The 19,312-nt window shown below is 42.1% G+C and overlaps 1 protein-coding gene across 3 annotated transcripts in view; it reads right to left on the bottom strand.

The window, feature by feature from the left end:
• The window catches only part of ADHFE1 (alcohol dehydrogenase, iron containing 1), a 32,614-nt gene that overhangs the window by 4,348 nt on the left and 8,954 nt on the right, over positions 1-19,312 (bottom strand). For 2 of the 3 annotated variants that reach the window (XM_015598699.2, XM_025041173.1), the window contains exons 3-13: positions 18,419-18,465; positions 17,005-17,058; positions 16,672-16,826; positions 16,326-16,522; positions 14,746-14,823; positions 13,382-13,487; positions 10,177-10,329; positions 8,255-8,353; positions 5,622-5,700; positions 5,354-5,450; positions 2,685-2,842 (exon numbers count right to left, since the gene is read on the bottom strand). In XM_015598699.2, the coding sequence (XP_015454185.2) occupies positions 2,685-2,842; positions 5,354-5,450; positions 5,622-5,700; positions 8,255-8,353; positions 10,177-10,329; positions 13,382-13,487; positions 14,746-14,823; positions 16,326-16,522; positions 16,672-16,826; positions 17,005-17,058; positions 18,419-18,465 (1,223 nt within the window). The remainder of the gene's footprint in view (positions 1-2,684; positions 2,843-5,353; positions 5,451-5,621; positions 5,701-8,254; positions 8,354-10,176; positions 10,330-13,381; positions 13,488-14,745; positions 14,824-16,325; positions 16,523-16,671; positions 16,827-17,004; positions 17,059-18,418; positions 18,466-19,312) is intronic. The other variant, XR_003043680.1, reaches the window with a different exon arrangement.

Genomic DNA, 19,312 nt, shown 5'->3' with positions numbered 1-19,312 from the left:
TCTTTCTCTCTCTCTTTCTCTCTCTTTCTTTTCTTTTCTTTTCTTTCTTTCTTTCTTTTTTTCTCTTTCTCTCTTTCTCTCTTTCTCTCTTTCTCTCTTTCTTTTTTCTTTCTCTCTCTCCCTCTCTCTCTCTCTTTCTCTCTCTCTCTCTTTCTATCTACCTAAAATGGAACTAGTATTAGTTAATTAAAATTGGCTGTTTTTCCTGATCATGAAAACATGATCAAAGGCAAAAAGGCAGCATACATGTTGGGGCTGCTTCAGGAATATAGCTTAAGGAACTCCTGGCTTCTTACTTTTCAGACACGACTTGTATTCAAAAGATTCTATTTACCTTGAATCTTTTGTGAAATGAAGAAATTAGTTTAGTCTAATTAAGGTTTTGCTATCTGTATTTCCCAGTATGACATGTGCACTGAGGCATTCAGAATGATAGCTAATTAACTTGCTATTTTAGTGGATGGTCTCAAATGTCAATCTGAAATAGCTTCTGAAAGTGAAAGTCTGAGCCCAGTAGAATTAAAACAGTAAACACTTGCCAAGGTGTCCTGATGGCTGGAAGATCCTTTGCCACCAGCAATTAAGTGGCTAAGAACATCATACAGGTTCATTTGAAAATCATGGATACCATTCCTAGAGGTCGACACACAGATATTCCTGAATACTTTCCTGGGCCATAAACAAGCAGAACTTTTCAGAGGACCCCCCACCCCCAACTTGCAGAAGACATTGTTCCTGGGACTATGCTGTAAGAGCCAGGACAGGCTTTTGTGGCTCCTTGTCACTGGTTGAGTCCTAGTAAATCTCAGGGAACTTCTCAAGAAGTTGCTGCCATTCAGCCATTAAGCTCACCTGGACAGAAAATTTAGAAGGACCGGACTGCAGGTAGTGTGCATTTAACATATTTACTAGCCTGTGCCAGGTGTAATAGAGAATGGATGAGCATAACAGATAGCTTCCTGCCCTCATGCAACTCACAATCTAGCACGTTTGAATAAAGTAACAGCGATGGTCATATTTTTTGGCTACTTTGTCCCCTGGACTGTGGGTTAGAACTAAGGGTTTGCAAGTTAGTCTAGGGGCTCTGCTAAACTTTGAACCTCCTCTTTTTCTCATTCATTTGTATTTAGAAGCAACTGAGTCCACTGGGCCTGAGTCTAAATCAGGGAAACTGATGGCCCACGGGCCATGCTTGGTCTGTACATTGGGAAATAAGGGAATTCGCCACCAACATTGAGACTGCTGATTTTTAATTCTCCCAATACTGGGACCTGAATTTCTGCTTGGAAATGATAAATTGTAGCTGAAAAGAGGCTTACCCAATGCGATGGGTCATGTGATTTCTAGTTCACAAAAGTCCCCACCACTCCCTATTGCCTTAAATTATTTTGTTCATTGCTGTTACCTGCTTGGCTCCTGTGGACATATGAGTCTGTGAACCTAATCCATATAAATATTATCCTATGTGAGCTGAGGTCTTCGATATTCTAAAAACTTTCTAAGTGGGGAAGAAGCTTGCGTAACTGGAGTGGGGAGAGGGAAAAGCACTGCTACTTGTGGGAAGCAGGATACTGTGTGAGCAGATATTCCAGCTGTTCACTCTGTTCCAGTGTCAGGGGAAGATCCACGAAGACCTCTGGGCAGACACACTTGACCTTCACCTCCTCGCAGTGTGTAAGTGGTCCTCGCCTTTCTCATTTTAGACAGGAGGACTAAGTGGGTGCCCTGGGCCTGGTGAGCATGGTGTGGTCATGACTCTGAATCTCTATTTTATGGTGAACTGCAATGGATACGCTCTTGGCCTATGGGGGTTTGATGCCACAGCGCCATCGAAGCGAGCTCCAATGGGGGATAAACTCTCTTTATGAGAACTCTGGGAGGGCAAACTTGACATCTACTATGATTCTACCAAATAAAGGATAATAGCTCAGTTTAAACTCTTTACGACATTTAAATCAACAAAATAAGATTCAAAGTGGCACAGATATGTATACATCTATATGTATATGTATAAAATATACAACCTCCCAAATACTTTAAAAAATGATTTTGTCACAGTGATTGTAGTTAATAATACTATACTGTATATTTGAAAGTTGCTAGGAGAGCAGACCTTAAAAGTTTCCAACACAAGCAAAATGATTTTGTAACTATGTATAATGATGTAAACTAGACTTATTGTGGTGATCATTTCCCAATATGTATGAATATGGAATCATTATGTTATACACATGAAACTAATGTAATGTCAATTATATCTACATAAAAAAGTACTTTTGTAATAGTCTTAATTTAAAGGTCCTGTCTACTCTTCACAATAGTAGGAATTTGTAACTCTTTAGAGTGGAAAATAATATTAGTGGCCCTTCTGGAATAGCTTTGCATAGTTTTATAGGGATTCTCAAAAGAGCAGAAATGGAGAAAAGAGAGATTTTGCCATACCTTGAGATAAATGTGGTTGTTTTGGCCTAGAATTTTCATGAAGGCTCCTTTCAGTTACATCACAAAAGTTTCACAGTGTTATGGAAGAATATAACTGTGAGCAAGCCTTGGCCCCTTCTCCCTGGAAGCGGAGAGCTGCTTCCGGTACAGACGGGGGGACCCCTGGGTTTTCATCATGTCAGCATGTCTCGCCCGCCGTTTTGTGCTTCCAGCAGGGAGCGAGGATGCACTGCATCTCTTACCTGGGGCAGTGTTCCTTTCACTAATGCGGGGATGTCGGCTTTGGAGTAACCAATGGCAGCTAGGCCATCATCAACATCGAGATCGAATAAGAATTTCCGGAGCGTGTCGGCCAAAACAGGCCCAGCATCTGCGGCCCTGGCAGTGCGGGTGTCAGCTCCTAGAAGACACAAAGCACAGGCTGTAGGCAGGGAGGAGGAGGCTGGTCCTGGGTGCAGCTCAGTCACAAGAGAGCTGATATATAACCTACTGCTGGCTCTCCGACACTGAGGACAAGGACACCACTGTGCCTCCACGTGGAGGCCAGCCCCGTGGTCAGCCCCACAGAAGACGGATGGGCCAGGCCAGTGTGGAGAAGTCGGCTGGGGCAGCTAACCTGGCTCTCACATTTCTGATGGGCTGCTCGCCCCTTGTGGGGTGGGAAGAAGAGGAACAGAGCCAAGACAAGGGGCATAGGAAGGAGACCAAGAAAGAAGGCTGGTGTTTGGATGAGCAAGGAAGAGGGCTCGTAGCAGAAAACACGGCGTAAGTAACTCTGAAGGCTTGGAATTTGCTGACATCTAGAGGTACACATGGTCATCGTCTTTTCTCACAGCAACATCTCAGGAAAGGAAGACAAACTCTTTGCAAAAGCACCTTGTGAGATATGGATATATAAGTACAAAAACTCCAACATTAACTACTGAAAAGGAGGAAAGTGACAAAAATCAGTTGGGTGTGGCCCGGAGAGGCCTGTCTATAGCCATAACCAAGAACTAAGAACATGAAGACTCTCAGAAAACGATATGCAATATGTAGATAATCATCCTTCTGGTGGAGGGGAGGAAGGAAGCCAAGGGTTGGAGATATGTGAGGGTAGGACTTGGATATCATTAGTACATAAAATCATGGAGGCACAATCTAGAAGGGCCAGGGGGTTCTGCCCTCAGTCAAGGTGGCAGTGAAAGCTCCTGGACAAAGGGAACTGATCTGAACCCCTTGGCACTCCTGCCCCCCATGTATTCTGGTTGAACGCCTTCACTGTCAGGAAGTGAAGCACTTGATGAATGGAATGTAGCATTAGTTACTACCCCAAATGCCTCATGCTGCTGTCTGAGCCCACTTTCCCTGCGTTGTTCAAAAAGGAGACTGGAACATACGGTTCACCTCCACACCAAAGCGTATTATTAAATCGGTTTTAACCTTTCTCTTCTAGGACAGTGAGAACTGTTTTAGTAATCCAGGAAAAGGTGTAAATCGGACCAGATACAGGGCTAGTTGGGAGAGCAGCTGGTTGGAAGGTAAACTTTGCCTGACAAGGCCAGTCTATATTACACAGCGGCAGCTAAAATATGGAGTGGGTGAAGTGGTGACATAGGACATGAGGTTTATGAGATTTTTATTTTCCTGGGATTACTGCCATAGAACACACCATCAAAACCTCTGGGTTTTTCTATGCAGTGTTTTAGGGAAAAAAAGAGGGTAGGAGAGAATACATTAGAATACAGCTAAGAAAATCTAAGATTACATAAGAAATCAAAATATTTAGTGGATAACTACAGAATAATATTAAACAAATTTCCTATATTGTCTAACGAAGGGGATCCCTTTCTCAGTAATTTCGTTGGTGATCTGGAACATTAGCTCTAAATTCTCTACGGTTTTATCATTAACCATGCATCTAGCCTGCTGCTATTTGGGCTCCTGCCTATTTACGTTGTTTGCATATTTACAAAGGCATCTGAGCTCCAACAGATGGCTGAACATCATCCCTAGACCCCGAGGTAGAAGGGACACAAGATCCTTGGTAAAGTTGGCGTCGCGTGCTAGAAAAACCAAGCCCCCAGCACTGCTTCTCCGCCCTGGGCCTCTGTCACGAGCAATCCCAGCACAGCGCCTGGGACTCGGGGAGGGCGCCAACGAGCTCGCCGGAGTGTGGGAGAAAAGCGAGGGATGAAGCAGCCCTGCGGAAGGATGTCTGTGGTCACTCCCAGCTTTTTGGAAGTACTTCTCTCTCAACGGCTGGTGCTAGAAGAGCATAATGACGTTTTCTTTTTAGCCTTTCCCTTCCCACCCTACATGAGTAGGGGAAGGAGATATTTAGAAAGTTAATCAAAGACTCAAGTTTACTTAAGGGAGTTCTTATCTTAGAAAAATACCGAAATTTTATTCAACACCAAAGCTATCCTGAAGATAACTTTACTCGTTGTAAGATTCAAAAGGCACTGCTGGAATCTTATTGTAGATATTATTTATTCTGCAGAGCAGCAAACAAATTCTTTCTTGGGGGTCTTTTTACAGTTTCTACTTGTTTAGATTCTCTATAATTGAGCATTTACTTTCTGATTTAGATTCATTTTATTACCTGTTAAACACAGCGAAAGCCGTTTATATCACTGATAGGATATAGAGTTTCACTTTCCTCGGGGATGAAAACGGTAAACATATAATTAATTACTCCACATTTAACATAAGAAATATTTAGTTCCATTTCATTGTTAATAGACTACTGGAAACATAAAATTACAGAATTTCAGTACTAATAGACACTTCGGGCAGGTCACTGACATTTGATTAATAAAATATCTCAAAGCAACATTTTTTAGCATTATCCTTTATGGTTTACCTTCCGAAGCAACCCTAGAAAATGCTTACACATGTGGCTCACAGATTTACAAATAATGGTTTGTACCCAGTATCTCTGCCATTTCCAGATGCCGCTCAGGAAACATCTGTGCGGTGAAAGTGAACACTGCTGGGGAGGTGAGCACAACAGAAAGGCCGTGAGGCTGCAGAGAAACAGAACATGGGGACCGATGGGGCAAAGCTGGTCTTCGACCTGCACGTTCCAGATAGTTAATTAGTTCACCCAGTACTCCAAGCAAGCAAGAATTGACAAATACATTTATGGTGACTACAAGGAATATAAGATTTAATTGAAGAACTTATTATGATTTTACCACCAGTGGGTGATCCACATTATAATCCTTTGCTTTATATGTCTTCACTAAGCCTGAAATTGGGTAAGACATTCCATGGCTAGAAAAGAAAAAAAGGCTTTATGTTGACACGCAGATATCAGAAATTCGAATTAACAATACAAAGATATCCTTATCGGAGAGCCCTTCGCAGTCTCTTGATAATCCTGTTATTTCACAAAGTTCCATATTTTGTTTTAATATAAAGATATATTATTATGCATTCAACATTTGGTGTTATTCATAACAAAATCTCTGAAATGTTCAAATTCAAATGCTCATAGAATTGTAAGATATTAAAATGTGTTGATGCAGAAGTTACTCCCCAAACACATTGGTTAACCTTACGATCTTGAAGAAATTGAGAATTCACTTTAAAGTTTCTTCGATAAGCTTCAGGGCATGTGTTTTCTATCTTGCTCTGCAATGCTTTGGCAGCACGCTCCTGCATAAGCTGATGAGGAGATAGATGTCCATGGGAGTTTTACGAGCCAAGATGTGCTGTTAGATATGCAAGCCTGACCTGCCAGTGATCTGTCCCACCAATAACTGACATATCCTTTGAATGTTACATGCTAATGGAGTTGAGTCATAAACGATTATTCTAACCTGAAAGTCTTTTAAGAAAAGGCACCATGGTTTTTATTTGTGGGGAATTTCCTTTTTTTTTTTTTAATGGAAAAACTCTTCATATCCTCTTGAATTTTTACTGAACAAATAGATAGTATTATAATTTAATAGATGATTCAAAAGAATCACATTGTGAGAAATTACTATAGTTACAATTAATATATTGAAAATGAAATGTTTTATGATAGTAAAATGGTCTGTAAGTTTACTGATATGGGTTATTGAATGACTTTGTGCTTATTTATCAAAAGATTTACATTTCATAGAAAAATAAAATATTTTGGTGAACTGTATAATTATCTATTCCGAAAAAAGATCATCTTTCATGAAGCAGATCAGAAGCTATTGGTTCTCTAAGTTGGGTATTTTTGAATGTGTTTTACCTGTCTCAAGGCTCCAGAGTATTCAGAAAATTATTACTTAATGTGTGTTCATGACCTGACAAGGTACACATAGCTTTCAAAGGTACGTTTCTGACAATCCAATATTTTAGTTTGATTTCTTTTAACAGTTGTATATGTTCTTTGTAAAAAATGAAAATAATCCATAATCCTATTTTCTTAAGATAACCATTACAGAATGTTTCCTTTTAGTCTTCTTATGTATATCTTTAATTTATGATCCTACCATGTATTCAGTTTTAAACGTTGTGTCATTATTTTTAGTAGCCTTATTTTATTCTTTGACTATTGCACTTTAGTTAACCATTTGAAAACTGTTAGAAATTTAGGTTGTTTCCAAAATTTTCTATTATAAATAACACTTAGGTGAATATCCTTATTAGGAAATTCGTTGATCGTATTATGATTATATTTTGGGGCAACATTCCCAGAAATAACATTAGTGGGTCACAAGGGACAAATGTTTTTCAAGCTCTGGGGAGATTTTTAGAATGGTGGTGACAACCTATGCTCCTCTCAGCAGCAGAATTTGGAGGTGACCATTTCATTGTACTCTCCCTATAGCAAAGGCCTATTCTTAATTCTCAGCGTTCACTGGTATTCATTTTTAAGGCAACATTCAAACAAAGTTCTGATCAAACAGATTAATTCTGGGCTATTGACAAAGATTCTGATCTCTGTCTATTTGAGAGAGATTAGGAGAAAAAAAAATATGCATTTAAGGTTTTAAAAATCCACAACACATGGTGAGGATGTGGAGAAATCAAAACCCTCGTCCATTGTTGGTGGGAATGTAAAATGGTGCAGCTGCTGTGAAAAACGGTCTGGACGTTCCTCAAAATTTAAACATAGAAACACTAGCAATTCCACTCCTAGGAGTGGAATTTTCAATTACATAATCAATAGAAATGAAAACATATATCCATAGAAAAACTTGTGTACAAATGTTCATAGCAACATTATTCATAATAGCCAAAAAGTGGAAATAACTCGAATGTCCACCAACTGATTAATGGATAAATAAAATGTGGTCTGTCCATACAATGGAATGTCATTTGGCGATAAAAAAGAATGAAGTACTGATACATGCCTGAGTGAACCATGGAAACACTATGCTCAGTTAAAGAAGCTGGACACAAAAGACCACATCTTATATGATTTTATTTATATGAAATGTCCAGAATAGGCAAATCTATAGAAATGGAAAGTAGATCAGCAGTTGGTGGTATGGGAGGATTGGCGGTGACAACTAAGGAGTACAGAATTTCTTTTTTGGGTGATATAATGTTCTAAAATGGATTGTTGTTAAAAACCATGAATATGCTAAAAAACACTGAATTATACATTTTAAATGAGTGTATTATATAGTGTGTGAATTATATCTCAATAAAGCTTATTACCAAAAAAAAAAAATCTATGACCTAATAAACTACATTTTAATTAAGAAAATATTCCAGGACTCTAAATTAAATTTCTTCTTTCTATAGCATATTTAAATCTTATCACCTGTCTTAAATTATAAACATGTTAAAAAATTTCAAACCAATAGCTTAGATGAAGAAAGAACATCTCAAATTCACTCACCACAGATGAACACCAGCATTTCCAAAGCCAATGCCAGCAAAAGTACTTGCCAAGTGCATGTTGGACCGTGCTTCAAGATCATCAGGATTTCTGACAGCCCTGTGGGTGACATAAATACCTAACAATAACACATCAACATTGGCATAGCCGATCGAATAAAGAGCTGCCTTCGGAAAGATCTGGAAAATAAGAAATGCTACTCAGTAGGAAGAAAAATTAGGCAAGTTGTTCAAACGACATCTTGTCTTCTAAAGGAAAACTGAAGATAAACATATTTCCTCATCAATGGTGTCAGCAGAGGCATAATAAATACACTGTCAGGTTGTTTGTATGATAAAAGTGCCCAGGGAAGCAAAGCACTGACCCTTGGATTGTGAGAGCTGCCGAGCAAAGTGCCCTGAGACTCATTCTTCTTCTTCATTTGTCAATGACCTTGAATGCAGCTGTGAATGGACTTAGAGTAAACACATACTCAGAATGCACTGGGCCCAGACTGGTTCACTGAAGTGAGTCCCTGTCGCCTGGGGCTACCTGCAGGATACACGCGGCCCGCCCAGCCATCTTTCTTTCTGTGACACTGCCCTAAATTGGACCCACTGGAGGATTCTTTTGTTATCTATGCAAACTGCACATATTACTTTAATATTTATTATTGTGGAAGTGGGTGTTATTATAGGACAAGCCTTTGCTTGTTCTATATGTCCCCAGTGCCACTTTGGAAAAACAAATTCTCAAAGGCCCCTTTCAGATGCAGTGTGGCCTCTCTGCACACACTGCTCTGAAACCCTGTCCTGGGAAGGAAGCCTAAGCCTGCCCAGCGAACCGCTGCTCACTTGCTTTTTCAGGATTTTGCCTGGAGTAAGTGTTCCTGTTATGAAATGGGTGCCATGGCCTTTCCCCCCTTTCCTCTGCAATGGTTAGGTGTTTGTGTCTCCTATCCAAAACTCAGCGTTCCATATTTCCTGAATAATAAGATGAAACAGTAGGCAACAGAGCTTCAGCCTTTCCTCCGTCCATTTTAACCCCTCGCCTCCCACTTATGCTCTGCCAAGCCTTCTGTTCCTGTCAAACATGCTGGCTGACCGTTATCTGTATCTGCTTCTACTCAGTCAAATGCTGCCGTGCTCCCCGATGGTCCCTGTGAGCCTGTAACAGTTCTGTGTCCCTTCCCCCTGCTCTACTACAAAAGTGCCCTCTCCAGTGCAGCTTCCAGGTCAAGGCCAGAGGAGGCACCGTGCTCACATCTAGGCTCACTTGGGCCATGTTCCTTCCCTCCCTTGTGTATAAGTACAGAAGTGAGTCTGACTTTGCACATCTTCGTGTCTCAGGAATCAGCATTCATCTCCAAGTATATCTTTGCTCTCTCAGGAGGCTATTATGGCTATGTCTTTCATAAATCTTTCATAACCTTTTAAGAAGCCTTTATATCTCTTGGGACAGGCAACTCCATACATTTAATTCTTAAGTTTAGCTCATGTGAGTGTGCTCACTGGGTCGGTTCCATGTGCCTTTGCACAGGGCCTGGATGGGCGCAGCCAGCATCCGCCTCTGTGGTTCTCCTGTCTGCCCTTGGTAGCCAAATCTCAAAGGACTTCTCCCCTTCTCCCCTGCCCCTAGCTTTGGTTTTGGGGTTTTGATGATTAAACCTTCTACCTGCATCTTTCACAAATTAGGGGCCCCTATTTTGTCCCCTCACAGCCTTTGCCTCTTCAGATTGAAGGCTCCAACTTCCCTCTGTCCTCACATGGTTCCCTCCTCATCCCTTCCGCCCTTCCGGAAACCTCCTGGTGCTTCTCTGTGTCCGTTTGACTGACCTTTTGGTGAAGAGACTTGCTCAGGACATCTCAGGATCCGGCATACAACAGTTTATGTGAGGGTGGAATGTGGTTTTTCCCTTCCGTTTCTGTCTCTGGGTGACATACCTCTTCAGATACTTAGCGACGATCCGCAGTGCCTGGACTGCCCAAATGTCGCTGACTGGGTTGCTGCCCTGGTAGGCTGGCCGAAAAATGGGATTTGAAGGGCAGGGGCTCCTCATATGGTAAGGAAGGGCAGAGTAAGACTCCAGGGCATGGCTAGCAAGAAATATTTAAAATACACAGATGGAAACATTGTCTTCCTCCTTCCCTCTATTCAGATTACAAACTGTCTTGAAAATGCACTCGCTCCATTGCAGATACGCTATGTAGCCCCGATAACACAGTCATTCCACTAGTCAGCCTCTTGCCCACAACAGTCATTGCTTGTTAGAGAAATAACGCGGTGACATTTACATCGAGAGCACGACAGTGTTTCTGACCCGTATGTGGAAGATTGCATATAGCCCCTTTCTAGTGCAAATCAAGCTTTATGATGCTGAATTTTTAAACATTTAAGTCATGGAGAAAAGAACTGAATCTAAAAAATGATTTCTTTCTAAATTATATTTATCATTTTATACCGTGCACTGATCAAACATCATGTTAGCAGGGAGGGTATCATTACACCAGCCTCCTGTTGGGAGCTCGGTGAGGAGGCGAGAACACCAACCCTGAGGTCAGCTGCCCACGTGTAAACTCTGGCACTGGACCTTCCTGCTGTGGGCCTGGGGGGAGTCACTATCCTCCCTATGATTCTAAGACAGGAATAAGTACTAGTACATCTTCATGGCACTACTGTGAAAATTGGGTTGACACATGTACTTAGTACATTGAACCAGCACATTATAAAACTTACCATTCACCATTATTATTAAATCTTGGCCTGAAAAAAAAGATTCTTTTTTTTTTTTTTACGTGCCCTAAATCCAGAGTTGGCTATTTCAAGACCCAAGCTTCAGAGTTTCTTCGACCTGCTGGCTTGCCACCAATCCTAGCTAATCAACTGCTGAAGATAAGACTAACCATCTGGATCAATGAGGCATTGGGAACACAATATAATATGAACTATTTTTTTTTCTTTCCATGAATTATAGTTTTCAGTCTTAGAATGGAGAATTTACTCTCTTCTACATTTGAGAAGCAGGTACTATCTTTTGAACAAAGCATTAGAATTTTTTTTTTTTTTTAATTAGCGGGTAGACAGAAACTATGGCTCTGTGGTTCACATATTCTCTCATAAAGAGAATATGTGGGTAATGCAAGAATGAGGTGACCACGTGGGGAGGACAGGGTAGCAACCAGGCTACTGAGGTACAGAGTTGAACCTCTGCCCTACACACGTCTCGATTCTGGGCCCAAGAGCAGATCTGTCTCTCGGGCACAGACTCATTGAGCGGAGATCACAGAAACTATGTGATAAACCTGGAAGTCAGATTACTGATTTACAACGAGAAACATAACTGCCGAGGGGGAAAGACACTCGAGTCTTCTATCTGGCACCTTTTCTTCCTATTGGCAAGTCCCAGGGTGCTAATTTATGATCCGAAGGCCCATGGCACCCTAACAAGGGGAAGTGCCTCTAAGGCGACGTACACGGGTGTGTCCATCTTCAGAACAGACTGCTGGGCCTCAGGGCAGACCCCTCAGGCCAGGTGTCCTCTCCCCTGGACAACACCTGGAAGGGCAACTACCTCCATTCTTTCTTCTGAGCCCGCTCCTCCCGACTGACAGTCAAGTCTTCGGACCTGTGAATCATTCACTTAAAGGTGAATTATCCCCCCACTTCCAAGCCATCAGGGGAGAACTCTTCGAAGGACTGACAACACTGACCAGGATGGAGTTGGACACAGTCTTCTCCAGTTTCTTGGCAGGCAGTGTAATGCAGTGAGTAAAGCAGACCATGAACTTGGGTAGACCTGGATGTGAATCCTAACTCTGCCGCCTCCTGCTTGTGTGAAATTCATTTAATGGGTCTTAATTGAGTACCTATGATGTGACAGTTGCTGTACTAAGGGGAAGGGATAGACAAGTGAGTAAGACAGTCCTGTCCTCACCAAGTTCACAGTACACTGAGGGACACAGGCACGTGAAGACAGGGGTGTCTCAGAAGCCACGTACAGGCCCCCCAGTGGGACAGAGCAAAGGACAGAGTGGTCAGTTCTACTGGAGGAGAGGAAAGGGGAGGGCTAGCAAAGGCTCTGTCAGGGAGAGACACTCCAGCGAGACTGAAAGATGAGTTATCCAAGCAGATAAAGAACTGAGCATTGGGGACATTCCAGGGCCAAGGAATGTGGCCTTCGGACAGCAGGCATGGAAAGCCAATGAAAGACTTAAAAGGTAGAGGGTGTGTGTGTGTGTGTGTGTGTGTGTGTGTGTGTGTCCGCGCCCGCGCGTGCACACACGTGCCTGTGTGTCTATGTACCGGTCATATTGCATTCCGAAAGCTTGGTGAGGCCAGTGTGGAGGACGGATGGAAGGAATACAGGATGGATGCAGGGAGACCAGTGAGGAGACTGCCTCAGCTGTCGGGGCAAGAGCTGGGGCAGTCCTGAATCGAGGTGGGAGCAATGAGGCCTGAGGAGGGAGCAAACGTGAGAGAGAGTCAGCAAGGCCAGAGAGGGGGTCTGCTGGCTGGTGTGGGCATCAGTCCTGCTGCTCACTAAGTGCAGGGACTCCGGAGGAGGAGCTGTGGGGAGTGTGTGTGAAGTGCCGTGGGACCTCTGTGAGGCTGCTGGGACGAATGGCCTAGAGCTCGGGAGCAAGGTCTGTGGTAGAAACACTGAAGCCCAGGGAGCATGCCTATGACTCTGGGCACATTACTCAACATCTCAAAGTGACTTCTCTTTTACGCCTGGCACAGAGCCGTGGCGAAGTGAGGGTGCGTGCAGAGCGCGGACAGGGCGAGCACGGTCCGGCTCAGGGACCTTCAGCTCCCGCCCGAGTCGCCGGCCCTGGTCGGTCCCCGGCTAAGGTGGCTACAGAGGCTCGCCCGTTCCGACGACTCCTTTGGCCACGTCCCTGTGGCCACAGCTGCGGCTGGGGCCGTCCGTCCTGAACAGCAGGTTTGTGGCTCACCCAGGGCGTCACCTACTCCCCCATCTTTACAGCCTCAATATTATTTTCATCTAGGAAAGGGGATGATCATAGCCCAAGCTGGGGGCGCCGTGGAGTACTAATCGATACATGCGTAGCAAGGACTTTCCGCCAGAAAAGAGTGTCCGCAGACCCAGCTGCGGGAAAGGCCACTGTGGGTGGCGCCGGCACCTACCAGAGCACGTCGAAGCCGCTGTTGGCGACCACCCGGCCGGGCATGTGCAGGGTGTGCCGCGGGTCCACCAGCCCCAGCGTGGGTTTCAGGGCTCGCGAAGCGATGCCTGCGACAGGGGTGGTCAGTAGAGGCTGTTTAGGTGGGGACTCCATTTAAAATGCGTTAAATAACTTTAGGATAGCGAGTTATCCTAAACAACAAAAAAATGTGAGACAGGGTTCCTTCTCATGTCGGGAAGTAGCAAGGAGCCGTGGAAGGAGATGTGGAGTCAGAAACCCGGGTTTTCCTGTGGAGCTGAATGAAGCTCCTTCCGGCTCGCGGGAGCTGAGGGTGAGCAACTCTTCCCAGCCCCGGCAGGAGATTTACACCACAGAAACTGGCAAACGCTACAAATCAGGGCGTATTCACTTAATAAATTCCAGACTGCTGGCTTCCTAGCACACCACTGGGTTGGGTCCTTGCTCTGCCACTTACTGTGTGTCTTTGGGCAAGCCAGTTAGCCTCTCTGAGTTCTCGAGATCAAACTATAACGTCATGGGGCCTCCATCCCTCACAGAGGTGTTTTAAGGATCACATGAGATATCATTATGGAGAAGTCTTAAAGAACTGTAAGGCAGAATTTAAGTATTGGTAACTATTATTATCTTAACAATGTCAAAGGACAATGCAATTTAATTTTAAAAGAGACGTTACTATGGATGTGTGGTCGAATGTCAATTTATTCTGCTACAGAGGCCTGGAAGAAGGATGCTGAGCCAGATTCAGGGAGAGGGCCAGTTCCACCACCTTAGCTGAGAGTCAGAGAAGGTAGGATAAAAACGACAAAGAAGGTGGAAAGCAGAGTGTGGTTACTCCCGGCATGGGGCTGGAGGGAGCGACTGGGAAGGAGCAGGTGGGAAGTACCGGAGTGATGGGGCTATTTTGTATCTTGATTGGGGGTGGTGGTTACATAGGTGTCTATATTTGTCAAAATCCACCAACCCAGGCTCTTAAAATGTATGCATTTTATTATATAATGTTATACCTGAATGAAACACTTAAAATATATAAAAAAAAAGATGTCCAAGGAAGGGAATAACCATTTATTATTGACACACAGTCATTAATCTGGGCAGGAAAATGGCCAATCAAGATTCCTGGCATTTCAATACACTTTTTAGGTGATTCTCAAAAAGAAGTTTATTAGACTGTTTCATATTTTTATATGTACTTGGAAAAAGCAATCAAATGTTTATGTGTGTATCCCCTCTCCTTAACTCCATAACTCCTTGATTGTTAAATATTAGGATTAAAGAAAAGGAGGTGGGAGTAAAAGGTAAGAGATAGAATAAAATAAAAAAAAAGTTAATGGGCAAAGTTCTTACCAATTTTTACTTTCAACTGTTCATAGTCAAAAATGGCAATTCCAGTAGTTTCACTCCCAGTTCCTGAAGTAGTTGGGACTTGAACAAAATAATATTAATGTTAATAAAGCATATAAATAAAGCTCAGTGGAGATAATTAGCCTTAGGAAACGAGGAGCGAGGTTAGAGAGGGAAGCTGTGCTGCCCCCACTGCTTGTCTGATGTCTGTATCTCTACCAACATGCATGTGTGCTCCACGTGCATGCCTGCGTCTGCATTAACTTGTATACATAACACTATGATGGCTGTGTCGGCATTAACATGCATGTTTAACACGTAGGGTGCCCGTGTCTGCATTGAATGCATGTATGTGTAACATGTATGTGCATTTTGATGTGTGTGTGTGACAGCTGGACCTGTGTTAACATGTGTGTATAATGTCCACGTCTGTGCTAACACACATGCAGTTTTAACGTGTATGCGTGATGTCTGTTTCTGTATGAACAGTGAGGAACTCTGGGAACCTCAGGCTCCTCCAGCGCCGGAGCTCAGGCAGCTGCAGTTGAGTATTCAAACAGAAGCTGCTCAGCATCTCCAGGAAGAAAACTCATATTTGCCTCTCTAAAAGACGTCTTTATTCCCTCTTGGCAGCAAGCATAGTAACGCTTTGCCTTTGCTGGGCTCATGGTTTTGTAGTTCTGTCAAGTTTCTAAACTTTGCTAATCACCCCTCCGTGTGATGCTGACACAGCTTCACCAGAGGGTTCCGTTTGCCAGACATCAATTATGCTGCTCCCTGCTGACTGCTGATTCACATCAAAGCAGCTCATCTGCCATCGACTCACTCCTGTCCCATCTCAAGGCCCATTCACAATGGGGGCGAAAGACAGGAGTGGGAGAAGAGAGAGGACAAGACTTTCAACTGATATTTTCCAGTTACTAGTTAGAGTATTTTAAGCATACAATTTTAAATAGTAATAAGCTAACAGCCAGAAAATGAGAGGGAAGAAAAGACAGAAAGATCTCAATGTCTGTGTCAAACAGACAAGCTATTCTGGTCTGGATTTGCATGTCTGTGCCCCGGGCAGCCAAAGAGCAGATGTCGCCCACAGTAATGTGGCCATGCTGGCCACATGTCCCAGGGCAGAGACAAAGCCTCAGGTCAGTTGAAGAGCCATTATGTGGAAGAAAGGGTTGAGTCAACACCAGAAAAATAATAGCAAATGCTCCCCTTAAACTCCACAGTGGCTGGCAAAATGGGACAAAATAGAGAAGGTTTAGAGGACTAACCTGCGACAGAGGGATCTAATAAAAAGCAAATGATGACCTTCTCCCTTCCCTCACACACTGATTTCTTAGCTTTAATCTGCAGACTTTCCTACCACTAAACCAAATTGTCTCTATCTGTGCATAATGAAGATCAGAACTTAAACATAAATGAATTGCTTCCTGTTTGGGTCTCCCAACAGAGTACTACACTGACATGAAGAAATCAGAAAGCTTTGGAAACACATGCCCTAAAAATCCTGGCTTGCATCTTTCCTAAGGCCTTCTGACAACTGCAAAATAAAACAAACAAGTAAGCAAATAAACAGTGTTTACCTGCAATCAGAGGCTTAAGAGGCACAGACACAGGCTTTCCCTTCCCAATGGGGGCACTGACATAATCTAGGAAATCAGAGTGAAGGCTGGACGCATACAGGTTAGCAGCTTTACAGGTGTCCATGGTGGAGCCACCACCCACAGCAACATACGCATCAAAAGCTCCCTTTCTGGCAAACTCAATAGCTTCCAGGAAGCTTGGAGAAGGGAACAGAAAAACAATTATGTCATATTTTTCAGAAGTAAATTGCCATGACATTAAGAGAGGCCTGGGACAAGTTTTAAGCAAACAGCGATACATACTAGCTTCCATTTAAAGTAAACAATAATAATAATAAAAAAATACCTTCTATCAGTTGGTTCTACTCTCACATTATCATAAACCTTGAAGTTGATGCCATTCGTCACTAGAGAATCCATAACTATTTGTACGGGAGGGAGCTGGGAAAGGTTCTTGTCTGTCATTAAACAAACATTTTTAGCACCCATGTTCTGTAGGTCCTACAACAACAAAAATAATTTATAAGTTAAGTTCGATGGCACTAGAAATGTAATAAACACTTCTGGCAACCTTAACATTGAACATTTTTAAAAATGAAGAACTCAGCTGTTGTCAAGTTGTACTTTTTAAAAAGATATGTAACCTCTACAGTAGCCTCTAGACATCTTAAATACTTGCCATTCCCACTTCCTTCGTAACCCCTGCTCCGTATCTAATATTTGAAACAGCCATCTGAAAAACAAAAAAGATTTAGGTAATGGGTGTATTAGAGATTTGATCATTTCATTTCTAAAAGCCTGAAACAGTTCTTCCTTATCTCGAGAATAAAGTATATATTCTGCAGCACGGCCTCCCAGGTCACCCACATCAGGCCTCAGACTCATCGTACTTCTTTAAGCAAACCATGCCTCTAGTCACATTGGAAATGCATACTTTTTCCCACACACTTCATAAACTCTCAGTGGTTCCCTCAGCTTGAAATGCCTGCCTTCCCTTAGCTGCCTTCACAGCTAAGTTACCTCTCAAGTTTCGTCTTATTTTCCAATTTAAATGTCGCTGACTCTTGTATTTTTCACCCCTTCATTCGCTCAGCTAACCATTCATCATCCAACCATTCATCTATCCAACTATCCTGGCATGCATGTAGCCATCCATCCATCCATCTATCCATCCATCTATCCATCCATCCATCCATCCATCCATCCATCCATCCATCCATCCATCCATCCATCCTCCCTCCCACCCAATGCTACTGAGTGCCTGCTATGTTCCAGGCACTGTGCTAGGCTCTGGTTACACAGCTACGAACAAGGGGAACATGGCCTCATAAAGTTTACAGAAGAGAGAAGAGTTTTTATATTGATGGGTGATGAGTCACTTTTGGCTCAAAGACATGTTTTGTTTGATCCATGTTATGTTTAAATTCCTTATGTTTGAATTGGCTAATAATTCTTAAAAACCAGGATTAAAAAAATCCAGTGTGACTGTCTGCTCTCGCTTGGATAATTGGGCAACACGGGGCCTGCCCTTCTATGGGGCAGCAGTCACGTGGGGCTGAGTGGAGGCTGCACCCTTCAGATAGGCCTATGCTCAGTAAACTTAGCACGGGCCTCACCCAGCCTGCTCATGCATGCTTTACTGTCAGGCCCCTGCTGGCATTTAACTTATCACTCCTGAACTAGGTGGAGACAGTATTTAAACAAATAATTATGTAATTACAGAATTGATTGTTCCTATATTCTTGTGCCAAAAGATTACTTGGACATCTTTTGGGATTGTTATAATTTCAAAACTAAAGAAGAATTAACATACAACATATATAATAAGTTGGAAAGTTTGTAGAACCAGGAACCTGTCCTATTTTAATGGCTATACAGAAGACAGTATTCTAAATATTATTCATGTTATCAGAAAATTTATATTCCATTATCCTAACAAGGTACTTGGCTAAATAGTCCCTGATCATATCATGAAATTAGGGAACACCAATTAATTACAGATTTCAAATGAGATAATAATGTATTAGCAAAATATCTTATTTGTATTTTTTTCAGGTCATTTATAAAAGAAAGAATGGATTGATTAAATTTACCTCAAAGGCATAATCTGTTGTTTTCCCAGAAGGTGAAAATCCAGAGGCTAGAAATGTAAAACTTAGCATCAGAGTAGGCCTCAAAAACAAGGCGAAATATTGCTATTTGATGGTAAATTGGTATCCCAGCAGTGAACATAAGCATCTCTCTTGAAGCCTTACCTAAAATATATTTTTCAGGTTTTATTGTTGCATATTAAAATTAGACTTGCATTTTAAGACTATGTAATGCTAAGTTGATGCTGACTGTGTGAAAATAAAGTATCTTCTCCACTGAAATTAAAAAATACTTTTGAAAACATAATGTGTAAAAATCTTTTAGGAAAAAATCTTCTAGACTCCAGAGTTATTTTAGAGAACAACTATTAGTAAATTCATTAGAGTTCTGCTTATACTTCTTATTGCCACCGTGATCATTTAAGATTTTTTTCCCCATGGAGGTTACTTAACACAGTAAGATATTTCTATTTTTCAAACTTATACACATAAAAAATTTAGTTTTCTTAGTAAAATTTACTGAAATATATAAACTAATATTTCTTTGCAAAGCATCCAGTTTTAGTTGTGGCAAAAATGGTTTTTCTGTGATAGTGGAACAAGAGGGCCCCACTAAATGAATTCTATCCTCATTTTTATCTACTTTTTAAAATCAGTTCTGGTTAGTCATAAGATTAAATAAAATGTCTACAAAACAATTTTTACTACTTTTTCTTTTTAAAGAAAAAGAGACTATAACTAGACGACAATCTACCTTCAGTTAGCTGAGGGCCAGGGTATCCTTAACGAAAAATCAAATTTCTTTGATCCCTACTGGCTTTAAAGAAATAATCTATTAATCCTGTGATTAAAGTTTGAGAGAAGACATAAATTGGGTCCTATTAAATAGCGAGGTTA

The sequence above is a fragment of the Pteropus alecto genome, unplaced genomic scaffold, assembly GCF_000325575.1.
Source record: "Pteropus alecto unplaced genomic scaffold, ASM32557v1 scaffold87, whole genome shotgun sequence".
Lineage (NCBI taxonomy): Eukaryota > Metazoa > Chordata > Mammalia > Chiroptera > Pteropodidae > Pteropus > Pteropus alecto.
This window is presented reverse-complemented; position numbering and strand designations above follow the sequence as displayed.